Genomic DNA, 17,141 nt, shown 5'->3' with positions numbered 1-17,141 from the left:
AAATTCTGTAGCTAGATTGCATTTACGCCTTGATAGAAATATTAAGCAAATGATGCCTACAGGAATTAAGAGTTAAGAAAATAAAGTTCCAAACGCCCCAGTAACATTTGGCCTGGACAGAGGGTGTGGAAAATGTCTTCCCGTACTCAATCGTTCAATCAAATCAATCAGATCATTGATTGATATAAAACTTGTTCAATCCTACAAGTTGCCACACCCATCGACCTGCCAGTAGGCGAAGAGTGGGGTTTGCCAGTCAAATGCTTGATGATGTTGTCGATACAAATTACCTGTATCGTACTGTAATGCAAAATTGGGGAAATATAGATGAAAGAGTGAAGGAATGACACTGATCTCAAGTTTATTATTTTAATACCAGCGTATATCTGTGGAGTTTTTCAATTCAATTGACACTCGTGAAACCCAATTTTCACCTGAGAGACATTTAGAGATGCTGAAGGAGACATCTTCCTATTTGCTTTTCACAGGATCTTATTTTTGTTTATACAGTTTCACAAATGTCACTTCACGAATCGAAAACGACTTCACGAAATGGGGATTAGACACAGTTCCTCTCTCAGGCCTACATGTGGACATCAGCGGCTTTCCGTCCTCACAGACACTTGTTTTCGAGTTTGACTCTTTTATGTATTTGCAAATTCACCAAACCGTATAAAGCTGTACAATTAATTCAAGTTGGAATTTGGAATGGACATGTTCAACGTAAAAAAAAAAGGTAGGTAAGATACAATCGGCTATATATGGGCAATAACAAATGCATTATGTCATGTAACTCAGTGGTTCTCAACTGTTTTTTCAGGACAGATTTTACACTGGAAAGTGGCGACCCACCATAGAAAAATGTAACCTGTATTTAATGTGTCCTGGGTCGCATTTCCTTTTGTTGCATAGTTTTGTTAATTTTCAAGTACAAGGACATGCATCAAGTTACATTATTTTTGTTGTTGACGTCAACAACAAAAGCGACAGGAAGTTTTCTCTTCCCCCTTTTCTAAATTGAAGAGCATATTTACTTATTTGAGCCCATTATTATCCCGTTTTTTCATCATTTCAAAAATAATTCAAACACATACATATTACACAGGAGGAAAAGCTCCTCATTACCATGATATTACAATAATAAATAACAAATTATAATATTTATGAAAAAATAAATACTAGCTGAAACATCTTGAAACTTTAACTACAACTGCCACCGTTGATATAAAATTATGTCTAATAGATACCTTTAGATTATTTCATGTGAAACTATCACATTTTGTCAAAATATAACAGTTACTTTTATTCACGTGAAGCAATTTTGTAAAGGTGATGATGTATAATGAAAAAACATTAGCGCATAGTACAGTGTTGCTCTTTTCCTCCTCGGTGCTGTTTGGTATGTCAGGGCAGCCTATTGAGGGGTTCAACTTGACTTCCTCCGTAATGCTTTACACTAGAGAATTGAAATTGGCCACATCAGTTTTGAGGTCTGCGCTCTGCAATATCTCCAGAGAGAAGAGTAGATCATGATCGCAAGCTGGTTCCATTACACTCGTGTAAATGTGTAGATGAGAAACCTTTAGCTGATTGCGAGATAATCATTAAATCTGCCTCAGGAGTCCTAAATAGGCTATCACTTGGGCGGCTGATCAAAAATATCTTCATTGGGAAAACCATGGCATTGTTCTTTCCCTGCTGTCCTCGACCCATTCCGAATAGACCTGCGACCCACCAGTTGAGAAACACTGATGTAACATATATACTTTAATCTTTTGGCCTCAATGCAGCATATAGCATGTTACTTTTTCTTTGTACATGTGAGAATGAAAGTTGCCATTACTGTTACATGCTAATGGCTTGTTATGTTATATGTAGATGTACTTTCTGGGCAGATTTTGAACAACCATTTGGCTAATCTGGCTACACTGTGAGAGCAGAATACAGAAAGAAACACACAAGTGATTTGATCACAAATACATCTTGGATGCATGTATGTCTTTCTTTTAAGCAAAGTTTTAGGGCCAAAAGGTGCCGCCCAACGTGGGGCTCGAACCCACGACCCTGAGATTAAGAGTCTCATGCTCTACCGACTGAGCTAGCCGGGCTGTGAGTAATTGCGCCCTCTATTGGTTATTAGTCTATGAGGTTCTTACCTAAAAAAAAAAAAAGTAAATAAGTATTCTCAAACCGTAAGTAAGATGTGACTGTGTTGCTGCAATCATGTTAACAAATACCTTGTGGGATATAGTAGTAGGTGGAGCAAGGAAGGGCAGAAATAGAGTGGCGAGCAACTGTTATCTGTCATTGGCTCATACTGAATCTCACTAAATATCAGGGATAAAGTGTGACAAACTTTAAGATTTGTTAAGCTGGCTAAGTTGAAGTCCAACTAAATATGTTGAATACCGCCCAATTAATCCCTAACATACCGCCCAATTAATCCCTGATCATATTATTTATCAAGAAAATTCACATTGTATCATAATTTCTTTTTTCTAGTAAGACCTTTGATATTAGGCCAAAAATGTTATTCTTGCTAATAATTTTTACATTGTTTTCCTGTAAAATTATCTAAAAATCCTTAAAACAAGATCAGTTTGATTGATCTTGTTTTAGAAATAACACCACATAATATATTTAGGTTTTTCAGAGAATGTATTTTTAACATGTGTATTTTGTCTTACAGTTTTTATAGTCAAAACAAGTTAAAAAAAATCTACCAGGGCTAAAGAAGTAATCCAAAGTATTTACATTACTGACCTTTAGTAATCTAACGGAATACATTACAAATTACATTTTACAGCATGTATTCTGTAATATGTAGTGGAATACATTTTAAAAGTAACCCTCCCAACCATATACGTATATATATGAACATCAAGCAAGAAATAATGTAATACATTGGATTAGAAAAACTGATATACATTTGGCAAGAATACATTGAAGGTTGGAGGACATGTTTTGTGCTTGTTGATTGTAGATGGAACTTCACAGCAGATCACAGGTCTGGATCGTGTCAGGTCTTTGAAACTGTGTGCAGAGGCGGTCAGGCAGATCCTGTAACCTGTCAACATATAGAACATAATACAACTAAATGTCACATTAATAGACAGAAATAGATAAGCAAAGAGATAGAACGACAAACATGTAACTGACGAACAGGGCTCACACAACAGACAGATGGGACGATAGATAGACAGAAAGCGATAGAGATAGACGGCCAGAACGACAGACAGAAAGAACGATAGACAGAACAGAAAAGTCTGTACAAATGATCTGTACGAAGTTATCTACAACAGATCGTCTGATTCTTCCGTCCAGTCCGCCTTCGCCTATTCCTTCTTTCTCAGCCAATGATCGTCCCATGAATTCATAATTCCACCAAGCTTGAGTCCTCCTAATAATGGATTCCACCAATCGGAATGAATCTCGCATCCTGTCTCTGTGGCGCAATCGGTTAGCGCGTCCGGCTGTTAACCGAAAGGTTGGTGGTTCGAGTCCACCCAGGGACGGTTACATTTTTGATTTTTAGTATAAAGAATCCCTGAGCACTTGCACATCAAAGATTCACTTAATATTCAAAGTGCTTATGGGACCACCAACCACATAAACTCATACAACCATAACAAATGAGTGAAGACTTCTTCATGACTTTTACATTGCATTAAACCAGAAAGTAATTTTCTGATCATTTTGTGTCTTTTGATAGCCATATTGCCCAAAGGCAGATACACTACCTACATAATCATTTAATTGGCCAAGTTCTCTGGCCATCTAAAATTGAAGCCCATTGGATACCTCGACTTTACTCCATGTTCTGTGAGTGATTCATATGCGATATGTGATTTCTTGGCGATACATGAATGCCACCTAGTGGATAATTTAAAATATTGCAGTTCACCATAAAATAAATAAATAAATAAAAATATCTGTCTTCATTTACTCCCTCTCTTGTTTTTCAAAGCCTGTATAACTTTCTTTCTTCCATTGGACTGAAAAGGAAATCCTACGGAAGTCATAGGCGTTTGGAACGACATTAGTGTGATTCAATGAAGAGAGAATTTACATTTTTGGTGAACTATTCCTTCAAGTTTGCACTTAGATATTATCTTAAATATTAAATACATTCAACACCCATTAAATCAGGGCTTTACAACCTTTTCAGACCGAGGGACCCAATACAGACAAATGAGATTTTCTTTGCAGTAACTTTCATTAGAAACATGAAATATCAGGAAAATAAAAATAATCAGAAATAATCAATCACTATTTTTTTAACACTGTCTTATTTGATTTTTACATTTATGCATTTGGCAGATGCTTTTATCCAAAGTGACTTACAGTGCACTTATTACAGGGACAATCCCCCTGGAGCAACCTGGAGTTAAGTGCCTTGCTCAAGGACACAATGGTGGTGGCTGTGGGGATCGAACCAGCGATCTTCTGATTACCAGATTTGTTTATTTATTTAAATTTGTATTTAAACAACGCCACTAAAATAAGATAAAACTAACAACGCACACACACACACATATAAAATAAACAAATAAAGGAAACTTTCACATACATGCCAGTACATAATTTAAAGGCAGTGGTGGCTCAGTGGTTGGGGCTCAGTGGTTGGGGCTCAGGGTTACTGACCAGAAGGAAGGGGATTCAAGCCCCAGCACCACCAAGATTCCACTGTTGGGCCCTTGAGCAAGGCCCTTAACCCTATCTGCTCCAGGGGTGCTGTATCATGGCTGACCCTGCACTCTGACCCCAGCTTAGCTGGGATATGTGAAAACTAATAAATTTCACTGTATATATGCAAAAAAACTGTGTATATTGTGTGACCAAAATTAAGGATTCTATTCTATAATTTACAAAAAAAACATATAATGGGTCAGTGACACAGAAAATAGACTGTTAGGATTAGATTCTGTAAATTCCATACTTTGTTTAAATTTTCACGGTTTCCCTTAGGCAAGGCAAGGCAAGTCAAGTTTATTTATATAGCACATTTCATACACAATGGTAATTCAAAGTGCTTTACATAGAAGAGATTAAAATAAGAATAATTGAAACAGTTTAGAATATAAAATAAAATAAAATACAGTACAAACAGTCGGACACACAGTGGCACAGTGCTCATTCAGTAAATGCACAGCTAAACAGATGTGTTTTGAGTCTGGATTTCAATGTGACTACTGTAGGAGCACATCTGATCTCTTCTGGAAGCTGGTTCCAGCTGCGGCTGGCATAATAGCTAAAAGCAGACTCTCCTTGCTTAGAGTGAACCCTTGGTATTTCTAGCTGATGTGATCCTAATGATCTGAGTGATCTGTTGGGTTTATATTCATTGAGCATATCTGCAATATATTGAGGTCCTAGCCCATTGAGTGATTTATATACCAGTAATAATACTTTAAAATCAATCCTAAATGTAACTGGGAGCCAGTGTAAAGACCTGAGGACTGGTGTGATATGTTCAAGTTTTCTGGTTCTGCTCAGAATCCTGGTAGCAGCGTTCTGTATGATCTGGAACTGTCTTATGGTCTTTTTGGGAAGGCCAGTGAGGAGTCCATTACAATAATCCACCCTGCTGGTGATGAAAGCATGCACAAGTTTCTCTAGGTCTTGACTGGAAACAAAGCATCTAATTCTTGCAAGATTTTTCAGATGATAGTATGCTGATTTAGTTATTGCTTTGACATGACTACTGAAACTAAGGTCTGACTCTAGAGACACACCAAGATTCCTGACTTGATTTTTAGTTGTTTGACCCCTAGCATCAAGGTGTGCATTCACCTTGAGAACTTCATCTTTGTTTCCAAACACAATGACTTCAGTTTTGTCTTTGTTTAACTGAAGAAAGTTTTGGCACATCCAACGGTTAACTTCATCAATGCATTGGCACAGGGAGTCAATGGGGCTGTAATCGTTAGGTGATAGGGCTAAGTAGATCTGTGTGTCGTCTGCATAGCTGTGGTAAGCAATTTGGTTCTTTCTCATTATTTGGCTCATTGGGAGCATATACAGGTTGAACAGGAGTGGCGCAAGGATTGAGCCTTGAGGGACTCCGCATGTCATGGACGTCCACTCAGACTTATGGTCTCCTATACTCACATAATAATCTCTCCCTTCCAAGTATGACTTGAACCATTTTAGGACCATCCCAGAAAGCCCCACCCAGTTTTCCAGCCTGTCAAGAAGTATGTTGTGATCAACAGTGTCAAATGCAGCACTGAGGTCGAGTAGTACCAGTACTGATAATTTGCCTGTATCAGTATTTAAGCGAATATTGTTTATTATCCTTAAGATAAACATGAGTTTTTCCATAGTCAAACAGTAGAGAGAACTATCCTTTGTTTAATATTAGGGCTTTCTAAGTTTTTCCATATCAAGCAATTACTGGTTTAGCTTGTAATAAACAAAAGATCAGCACTTTCTTTCCAGAGCTAGTTAAAGTACAAGTAGCAGGAAACATATTAAGAATACAAAGTTAAGGACATTTGGGGACTGTTTGTTTCACCACCAAACAGAGACAAATAATCATAACTTTTTTCCCCAAAAAGTTGTATTTGAGCACTGTTCCATAATCAATGATTTAGAGTTCCTTTCTCCAAGTCACATTTTATACACTGACCTGGAATATTGGGGTTACATTTATGAAATATTTCTGGAGTTATATATACTCTCATAATCCATTTGTGTTACAGTAGCTTAAACCTTGTATTAAAGGTACTCTGCCATTCAACTAATCTTATATCCTCATTTAAACCTTGACATCATGCCCGATGCTTAGTTTCAGTTGTTTCTTTGCTGCAAGTGGTAATTAGTCTGTAGAATAAGGAGATTTGTCCACCATCATTAAAGTGGTGTATTATGATTACCATTACTTCATGTTACAATTTTGGGTAAATGTGATGTAGGAACAGATAGTAATGGTGTACGACCCAAATGTGTATAATATTAGTAAACTTTAAAGTAGCTGTAAAGCCATTAAAATGTATAAACTCTACTAGTGATTTAAAGTGAAAGGATTATCTATAGCCAATTGTAGCAATACCCGATATGTCCTGTGACATACACATCACTGTAATTCACACAACTTTGCGATTGTCATAGCTGTTACCACACACCTGCATACAAATACTGAAGTTATAGAACATTAATGCCTGTGTAGGTAACAAGCAATAACATAGAAATAAAACATTATTTGTTGGACTAACTGAATCTTCATCGGTAATATATAACTACTGAGTTACAACAGAGTTAATGTAAAATGTAATACCTATAAACTACTATTTCGATCGATTAGCAATGAGCCCAGTAACATGACCATCTCTACAATTCTTGAAGGCATAGTTTCAGTAGCTCCTGTAGCATTTTCATTACATATAAGTGTTGCAGCATGGGTTAATGGTAATGACAATTTCCCACAATTACTAGAATTCATACACATGATGTATTGTGTAGAACCTTCTGTCTGATGCTAATTGGTGTGACCATAAATAAACTTTAGTAATGGTGTAGTTATTCAACATACAATATGCCACGGGCTGGTCAGCAACTGCCCATAGCATACCTCAGATCACCAACAAACTTTGTTGTCCAGTACAGATGCTAGTGTGTTGGGGTACATGCTGTATCCCAAAACATAAGGAAGCTAGCAACATGTTATTCAAACAAGACAGTGCCAAAGTACATGTACTATGTACCAAATTCTGGTTAAACATAACTTTCATTAACTTAATTAAAAGGACATATTTCTTCACATTAATATGTTAGTTATAATATAAAAGTATACAAAGTTTAACTGTCACAATTTACCCCCACCATATTCAGTGCAGTAACTGCAAACAATGGTACCACTCCTTCTTTGTCAACATGATGAAACAAGACATCATCAAATTTAAGAGAATAAAGTGGTTGTGTGTGATCTGTGGGTAAAAAGTTCAGCACATTTAAAGAATAAATAGGCATATAGAAATAAAAAAAAGTGTTCTTTTCTGTACAAGATTCTATAGTTCTGGGCAATTAATTTGAATTGCCGGCAGCACACAAGTTGTCATTTTTGGTTTAGCCATGCAAGACAATCACACAATCTGAAATATATGAAGATAATTGACCCTTGTGTGGTCTTCAAATTTTGATTATTCACCCAATGTTTAATGGACACACAACATTATTGGGTTTTTAAACCATTGAGTGGTATCCATTTTTATGTTATTCACCCAATGTTTGTTGGTCTGATGGAACCAAAACATTTTTGTTTTTTTTAACCCAAAGTATGCATGTAAATGAGTTTGGCCCATCTCCTTCCATCTCTCTCCAAAAACACAACTTCTCTCAACGTTTGTGCAATCCAGAAGATTTTCTGTATGGTGTTTGGGATGAAAACTTCAAAAGAAGACTTTGTGCTGCACACACGTTATAAGGATTGTTGCATCCTTATAACATTGTCAGCCATGTGGTGTGGCTCATTCCTTGGACCAGAAGACCATTTAATTTCACAAATCTTTGACATCCATATTCCTGCTCCTGCAGGCTGCTGATGAGCTTGTTGTAGACAGGCTGGTCCTGGGGCTGACTGAGATTAATCTCATCTTCTTCTTGCTACTCACTGTCAGACTCAGAATGGACAGGGACATGACACTGGTTTCATACCTCCATGTTTTTCGACAAAAAAAAGCTATTACAACAAGAAACAATTTTCTTTTGCGAGCAGTTCCCTACTCAACCACTAGGGCTAAAACGAATGGTTGTGAAAGTTGCTCACTGTCCTAAAAAAAAGCTATTACGAAAAGAAGGTTTATATTAAACATGCAGTTCACACAAGCAACTACTACAACAAAAAACATTATGAAATCTGTACACTTTGTGAATTTGGCTGACAGATGAGTGGGCTTCAAATCTTTTCACAGAGGCAATTGAAGGATCATCTTTCTGTTTGCAGAGTTACCTTAGAAAAATATGGGAGTGTTGCTATGTGGCCAGAATGGTCCGGTGGTTTCTGTGGATATATATTTTGTGTTGGTTACATATCCATTGTTTTCATTGTCTTTCCCCTCAAATTTCCTATTATTAATCTCAGCATCTTAACCACGAGTTACTTCTGTGTGGACACCATTTAACTACAATAACCCAATCACAGACACACTGAGCACAAACAAATCAGTGTTCAACACAGACCTGTGCGAGTAGTGATTGTTTTAGTACAGTATCTATGTACTGAAGTGTACATATCATCACATCCAGTTCCTTAGCAAACACAAATACACAGCAAAAACAAAATAAGTGTACACAATACACTTGCAATCATGTAATGAATATCACCATGGCTGCTTGAATAAAACAGAACTTAACAAACAAGAACTTAATGGGTAACTGATATTTGAGCCACCATGGATAGATAATTTTCTTTATTTTTGCTCCACCAATGAAAATTGTTCCAAAAGAAGACCAAGTAGTATCAAGGATTGGAATGTAGTAAAAACAGACGAGCGGAATTTGACAAATGGGGAAACGCTCCAATGTTGTTTTATGAAATATTTCAGCACTCTTGGAATGCCACTTGTCCAATCAAATTAGTGAACCGGAACAAACGTTTGAATAAATTGTATCACATTGAAAAATGTGAGACAACGTTGCTTTGAGGAAATATTTATTCAATAAAATAGAAAGTATTTACCCAATCATACATATAATTTCATTTGAATATATAAATTAAGAACTATATAAAGAACATTTTGGCAATCAGTCGATAGAGGAAAGTGCTAAAAAATGTGTTATTAAATAGTGTCGTTCAGTCAAAAGTAATGGTGTGAATACATAGAGAAGTGTACATTTAAAGATTTCTTGAGCATTATTCAACAGATTATGTAAATGAAGGTAGGTTTGCTCATTCCTGAGTTTAAATGCAGATGTGTGCATCTGTGCATGTGATTAATAGGGAGAACTGGGGTGATGAGACTGGTAGCCCATATTGACAGCTTGTATTGGCTGGTTGAAAGCTTGTGGCGGTTGGTATGCTGCATTAATAGCAGGGTTGATGACCACTAGGGAGTGCTTTCGAGCCTTTAGCTCTCTCGCCATTTGACACCATACGCACACAGTGCAACAGGTGGCCACGCAGCAATCATTTTGGATAGAACCCTTCAAGAGAGAATAGAGAGAGAGAGAGAGAGAGAGAGAGAGAGAGAGAGAGAGAGAGCGAGAGACAGTGCAGAAATGTACATTAAATGTTATGTGGAACTTGAGTCTAAAAACGGAAGCCCATGAAGACTTATCATGAGATTTGTTCTTAAAGGAATGTTGAAAAAAAAGGAGATATGAGACAGAATGACAGCCTCTCATCCACTTTCATTCTATGTAAAAAAAAAAAAGAAAAAAAAAGTGAATGGTGACTGAGGCTGTCATTTTCCCTAACATGTCCTTTGTGTTTCACAAATCACAATTTTTTTTGGCTGAAATACAGTATTTATTTAATATGCAATCTAAATCAAATACAAATTAATAATAAGATTGAGGATAAATATGTAACATTACACAATATTAAGAAGTAATGTTTTGAGAACAATCGCATAATATGCCGTTTTACAGAGTAAGGTTATAAATATAAAATTGTGCATAATATTGCATGAATAAAGAATAAATATTTTGAGGTAATCCTTTAGGATAGGATTTACCAAGAAAGACATTCTTGATCTTCTGGTGCATCAGTAATGATTTATCATTAGTATTTGGACACGGCAGTGGTTATTTAGTAAATATATAAACATGACAACCAATGCTCCACTTTGCTAATACTTTATCTTAATAATATTATGACTTTAATCTCGCATCTCTGTGACATTCTCATAATGTTGACATTATTCATAAAAAATTACTACTTTAATCTCATAATGTTACGATTTTATTCTCGTAACATTACAAATTTCTTCTCAAAATATTTCTACTTTAATCTCATAATTCTACAAATTTAATCTCATAAAATATTACCACTGTAATCTCATGATGCTACGACTTTATTCTTGTAAGATTATGGCTTTATTCTCATAAAACATTACCACTGTAAAGTAGTAGCATCATGAGATTACAGTGGAAAAGTTTTATGAGATTAAAGTCGTAGCATTATGAGATTAAAGTGGAAATGTTTTATGAGATTAAAGTTGTAGCATTATGAGATTACAGTGGAAATGTTTTATGAGATTAAAGTCGTAGCATTATGAGATTAAAGTGGAAATGTTTTATGAGATTAAATTTGTAGCATTATGAGATTAAAGTCGTAGCATTATGAGATTACAGTGGAAATGTTTTATGAAATTAAAGTCGTAGCATTATGAGATTACAGTGGAAATGTTTTATGAGATTAAAGTCGTAGCATTATGAGATTAAAGTGGAAATGTTTTATGAGATTAAATTTGTAGCATTATGAGATTAAAGTCGTAGCATTATGAGATTACAGTGGAAATGTTTTATGAGATTAAAGTCGTAGCATTATGAGATTACAGTGGAAATGTTTTATGAGATTAAAGTCGTAGCATTATGAGATTACAGTGGAAATGTTTTATGAGATTAAAGTCGTAGCATCATGAGATTACAGTGGTAATGTTTTATGAGAATAAAGTCGTAGCATCATGAGATTACAGTGGACATGTTTTATGAGATTAAAGTTGTAGCATTATGAGATTACAGTGGAAATGTTTTATGAGATTAAAGTCGTAGCATTATGAGATTACAGTGGAAATGTTTTATGAGATTAAAGTTGTAGCATTATGAGATTACAGTGGAAATGTTTTATGAGATTAAAGTTGTAGCATTATGAGATTAAAGTGGAAATGTTTTATGAGATTAAATTTGTAGCATTATGAGATTAAAGTGGTAATGTTTTATGAGAATAAAGTTGTAGAATTATGAGATTAAAGTGGAAATGTTTTATGAGATTAAATTTGTAGCATTATGAGATTAAAGTGGAAATGTTTTATGAGAATAAAGTCTTAGCATTATGAGATTACAGTGGAAATGTTTTATGAGATTAAAGTCGTAGCATTATGAGATTAAAGTGGAAATGTTTTATGAGATTAAAGTCGTAGCATTATGAGATTAAAGTGGAAATGTTTTATGAGATTGAAGTCGTAGCATTATGAGATTAAAGTTGTAGCATTATGAGATTACCGTGGAAATGTTTTATGAGATTAAAGTTGTAGCATTATGAGAATACAGTGGTAATGTTTTATGAGATTAAAGTCGTAGCATTATGAGATTACAGTGGAAATGTTTTATGAGATTAAAGTCGTAGCATTATGAGATTAAAGTTGTAGCATTATGAGATTACCGTGGAAATGTTTTATGAGATTAAAGTTGTAGCATTATGAGAATACAGTGGTAATGTTTTATGAGATTAAAGTTGTAGTATTATGAGATTAAAGTTGTAGCATTATGAGATTAAAGTGGAAATGTTTTATGAGATTAAAGTCGTAGCATTATGAGATTAAAGTTGTAGCATTATGAGATTACAGTGGAAATGTTTTATGAGATTAAAGTTGTAGTATTATGAGATTAAAGTTGTAGCATTATGAGATTAAAGTGGAAATGTTTTATGAGATTAAAGTCGTAGCATTATGAGATTAAAGTTGTAGCATTATGAGATTACAGTGGAAATGTTTTATGAGATTAAAGTTGTAGCATTATGAGAATACAGTGGTAATGTTTTATGAGATTAAAGTCGTAGCATTATGAGATTACAGTGGAAATGTTTTATGAGATTAAAGTTGTAGTATTATGAGAATACAGTGGTAATGTTTTATGAGATTAAAGTCGTAGCATTATGAGATTACAGTTGAAATGTTTTATGAGAATAATCACATGATGCTATGACTTTATTCTTAAAACATTACCACTGTAATCTCACAATGTTTTTTTTTTCTCATAACATTGTTTTTTATGTTATAACATTACGACTTTAATCTCAAAATGCTTTAACGTTATTCTCATAATTTTGACATTATTCTTAAAATATTTAAAGTAATATTACTTTAGACTAGTAATGTTATGACTTTATCCTTTATCCTTTTAACAAGGCACTAAAATGCCATCATACTTTAATATGTAGGTAACATATGTTTTTATTAACATTTGTTGTGGCACAGAAGTCTGATGCTGTACATACCCTAATGCGGTACCTTTCTCTCATAGTGCTCCTCATGGAGAGAGTAACAGGAGGCAAGATGCCCCCAAAGCACATCTCCAGGAGGGGGAGACAGAGACACTCTCCAAAATCCTCACTGGTCTTACACATTAGGCAATAAGGGCACCAGAAACCACAGCAACCTGCCAGAAACACAAGAACAAAGCTGTCAGATGTTTGACACATGGCATACTGTGTTACTTGTAAATAACAGATGCTTACTTACAGATGCTCATGTCTTCGCAACAGTCACACACTCCACTGCTCCACTGGTTTATTTTCACATTCTCAGTTGTCACCACCATGGCTGGTTGCACACTTACAGCTGCATGTGCCATCATGATCCCAAGATTGGCCTGTGAATACACATCAACCCTATTAAAATCAATTGACAGTATTGCATTAACTGTAAATGCACTTTTTCACCATCATAAAACATTTGGCCCTTCTGTCAAATTTTATTTCATTCCAGTGGCATGCACAGACCTCAGCAGGGGCAGGGTTGAAGGATAAAAAGGGCATTTATATACATATATATAACAAACACACACACACACACACACACACACACACACACACACATATTATTTTAATGAGTAGTATTTATACATAACTGCTTTCTTTGCTTTTACATAGTTATGCTTTTTTTCTTTTATTAAATAAATATCCTAATTTTTCATCACAAGTAACCTATTTTGTTATCTTTTCACAAAATACCATGGTATTACAGTGTTTTTAAGACATGGTCCATGGTAATGTCATGTTTTTTAACCATTGTAAAACCATGGTATTTTTTCAAGTACCTTAGAGAATACTATTATGAAATATGAATCATTCAGTACCATTGTAATACCACAGTGCTTTTTAGTTATAGGGTTCAACTGTTTTTCTTGTCTCATCACTTTTCTCTCATCTCTGCTGCATACACTCTTGACCTCATCATCCTCTTTATAGAACGGACACATCTTATAGTACTTTCTATATTCTCATATTAATATAATTGTATTTTACCATATTCTGACATGAACATTTAGGACCTACAGCAATTTTATGGCATTATTGTATGAATATCTATACCGAAAGCAGATTGAACACTCCCATTGTAATTCATAAAGCTGTCTAATAAGCAAGTGTGCGATGTCGGAAATGCAGTAGCAATGAAGTATAATTTTATATATTTGCAGTACAATTAACACAGTGGATGTTCCTGTTTGACCAGTTACTCGCCACTCCTCTGATGATCCGAATATGCTTTTGCATACGCTTTTAAAGACATCTCCCTCCACCTTTTTTTTCTTTAAAAGATTAGTTCACCCAAAAACCTCATCATTTACTCACCCTCATGCAATTTCAGATGTGAATGGCTTTCTTCTGCTGCACACAAATTAAGATTTTTCGAAGAATATCACAGCTTTGTTGGTCCTTACAATGCTAAACTAAATGGTGACCAGGTCTTTGAAAATACAAAAATCACTTAAAGGCAGCATAAAAGTAATCCAATAGACTCCATATCTTCAGAAGTGATATAAGTTTGGGTGAAAAAATCTATCAATATTTAAGTCCTTTTTTAATTATAAATCTCCACTTTCCCTTTCACATTTAAAATTGTGAAAGTGAAAATGGAGATTAGTGGTAAAAAAGGACTCTCTTAAAGTAAGGACTAACAGAGCTGAGATATTCTAATAAAAGTCTTTGTGTTCTGCAGAAGAAATTCATATACATCTGGGATGGTATGAAGGCGAGTAAATTATGAATTTTTGGGTGAAATATCCCTTTAAATTGCACAGCTATGAAATATTACCAGGGTTATTGATGAAATTACAGTTGACGATGATAATTTTCATTTTTGGGTGAACTATCCCTTCAATACTTCCATGATTTACAAGGAAATCTCATATTGAAACATCTTTCCAAGTATTGTGAGATTATTTACAGATATTAATTTTATTGATATTATTAGATTATTTCTGGACAACCAATAGGGGCACCTTTTGATTTGGGCATGAAAAGGTCCCCTTCTGTACACACCACTGTTTAATTCTTTCGGTTACACCATTATGATTGAAAAAGTGAACCTTGAACAGATTATAAAAACACACATCAACCCTCTTAAAGTCTTACTGACATCCAATAAGAATGTCACATCATGACTCTAAATGACAATAATGCATATAACTGTGCATTTTCACCTTTGTAAAGACTTTGACCTTTCTGTAAAATTATATTTCATTCTCTCTGATACACCATTATAAAGGCCGAATGACAAAGAGTACCTTGAACTGATTATAAAACAGTTCTGGAATTTTTAGATTTGTTCACACTGCATCACGATAAAAGAAAAAGGGACAGGAAAGAGCTACAGGGTTAGTATTGTCAACTCATTTAGACTTCAGTTCTGCTATGATCTCATATATGAACAGGTTATGTTGAAACTTGAGCTGGCCAAAAAAAAAAAAAAAAAAGAAATCCCTTCCCCACCTGCAGGGCTGGTCTGCTACTCTACCCCAGCACAGAGCAATACAAGGCATATTTCCATACCTCTTGTTCCGCTAAAGAGAAATAGACCATAGAAAATGGGAGACGGAAGAGATGGGGGGAAAAAAACAATCAAGAGAAGTTTCATTCTGTATAGTTTCGGAGAGCTACAGAGAGAGATATTAAATAAAAGCAGGTAAGTTTTCCTTCCCCCCCCAAATTTTACTTGCAAATTTGGCATTCAGCCTCTCCTAGTTCACAGATGGAGGCCATTAACCATATTGCATTTGACAATTTGGTCAGCATTGAAATAAGGACAAACAAAATGGTGATACAGGATTGGAAGAATATCATTTAAATAATAGTGAAGGTAAACCATGCACACTGCTGTCTAAATCTCAATAAAAGCTCTTGTCCCCTTTTCTTCACATGCTTCAACTAAAATGCTGATAATCAAAACACTAATTTACATTTGCGTTGCATAATGTTTTCTTGCAACCATTTTAACAGCTGATAAAGAACTTTGACTGAAAAACAAGTTGACAACAACAAACGCTTACAAAGTGATCTAATTTTTTTTATTTAAAACATCTATAATAAAGCCTGAATCTGTAAGAAAACATCAATAACAATACAAATTGTTAACACTTTACAATAAAATTCCATTCATTAATGCATTAGGTATCATGAACTAACAATGAACGATATGTTTTTACACCATTTGTTAATCTTTGTTAAAGCTAGTTAATAAAAATACAATTGTTCATTGTTAGTTTATAGTCATAACTATATTAACTAATGTAAAAATGTACAACTATTGATTTGAAAAATGCATTACCATGTTAAAATCAACCAAGATGAATAAATACTGTTAAAGTATTGTTTATTGTTAGTTCATGTTGTTAACTAATGTAAACAAATGAACCTTATTTTAAAGTGTTACCATTCAAATAATTAATTGAAACCTATAGAACAACTTACCTGCTTGGAGCTTGGTCTTCAGAGGGTGTGAAGCCGTGAGCTAATGCACTGTTGTTCACAAGGGGTGGGGAAAAAAGACACCAGATTCTAGGTGGAGTTGTAGTCAAGGTGGCCACAGGTGAGTAGAATTGAGAGGCGGCAACTTGGTATATTTGCTTTAATATGTCACTAAACCCCTACCCTTTACCTTTGTGGTTTTGAATGCATCATTATATTATATAATAAGCAGGTGCTCTTCAATTGTAATGCCAGAGCTAAATAAAATAGTTGGATATCATTATTCAAATTATATATAAAAAAGGTGAAGTTAGCATGTATAATGATACTAATTTATGATAATTCTTATTTGTACAGTAACGCCTGGAGTGCAACATCCTGAAACAGAACCAGTCTACAGGCACGGAGCAGAATAAAGCTTTGATAAACAATGCATTTAGCATGGCAATGAATCAGTAAACATGCAAGGATTAAGTCTGTTCCAGGAACAACATGCATTTTTATGAGAAGG

At 34.8% G+C, this 17,141-nt stretch overlaps 1 protein-coding gene and 2 non-coding genes across 3 annotated transcripts; 1 reads left to right on the top strand and 2 right to left on the bottom strand.

Annotated features, from left to right (window-relative positions):
• Positions 1-2,035: 2,035 nt before the first annotated feature.
• On the bottom strand, positions 2,036-2,108 carry trnak-cuu (transfer RNA lysine (anticodon CUU)). Its single transcript has one exon. It is a non-coding gene; the product is annotated as a tRNA-Lys (tRNA).
• Positions 2,109-3,441: 1,333 nt separating this feature from the next.
• trnan-guu (transfer RNA asparagine (anticodon GUU)) lies at positions 3,442-3,515 on the top strand. Its single transcript has one exon. It is a non-coding gene; the product is annotated as a tRNA-Asn (tRNA).
• Positions 3,516-9,500: 5,985 nt separating this feature from the next.
• ponzr6 (plac8 onzin related protein 6) lies at positions 9,501-16,756 on the bottom strand. Its single transcript, XM_052145393.1, has 4 exons — positions 16,634-16,756; positions 13,404-13,533; positions 13,160-13,320; positions 9,501-10,143 (listed from the first exon to the last, which is right to left on the bottom strand). Exons 2-4 carry the CDS (start codon positions 13,516-13,518, stop codon positions 9,934-9,936), a joined length of 486 nt encoding a protein of 161 aa, XP_052001353.1. The 5' UTR covers positions 13,519-13,533; positions 16,634-16,756; the 3' UTR covers positions 9,501-9,933.
• Positions 16,757-17,141: the final 385 nt, after the last annotated feature.

The sequence above is a fragment of the Xyrauchen texanus genome, chromosome 2 (genome assembly GCF_025860055.1).
Source record: "Xyrauchen texanus isolate HMW12.3.18 chromosome 2, RBS_HiC_50CHRs, whole genome shotgun sequence".
In the NCBI taxonomy this organism is placed as follows: Eukaryota; Metazoa; Chordata; class Actinopteri; order Cypriniformes; family Catostomidae; genus Xyrauchen; species Xyrauchen texanus.
This window is presented reverse-complemented; position numbering and strand designations above follow the sequence as displayed.

Excerpts from the sequence above, each read along its gene's own strand:
- ponzr6 (XM_052145393.1), bottom strand. The coding sequence starts at position 13,518 with ATGATGGCACATGCAGCTGTAAGTGTGCAACCAGCCATGGTGGTGACA. Across the intron at positions 13,321-13,403 it reads TTGCGAAGACATGAGCATCT|GTTGCTGTGGTTTCTGGTGC; the intron begins GTAAGTAAGCAT and ends TGTTTCTGGCAG. Across the intron at positions 10,144-13,159 it reads GAGAAAGGTACCGCATTAGG|GGTTCTATCCAAAATGATTG; the intron begins GTATGTACAGCA and ends TCTCTCTTGAAG.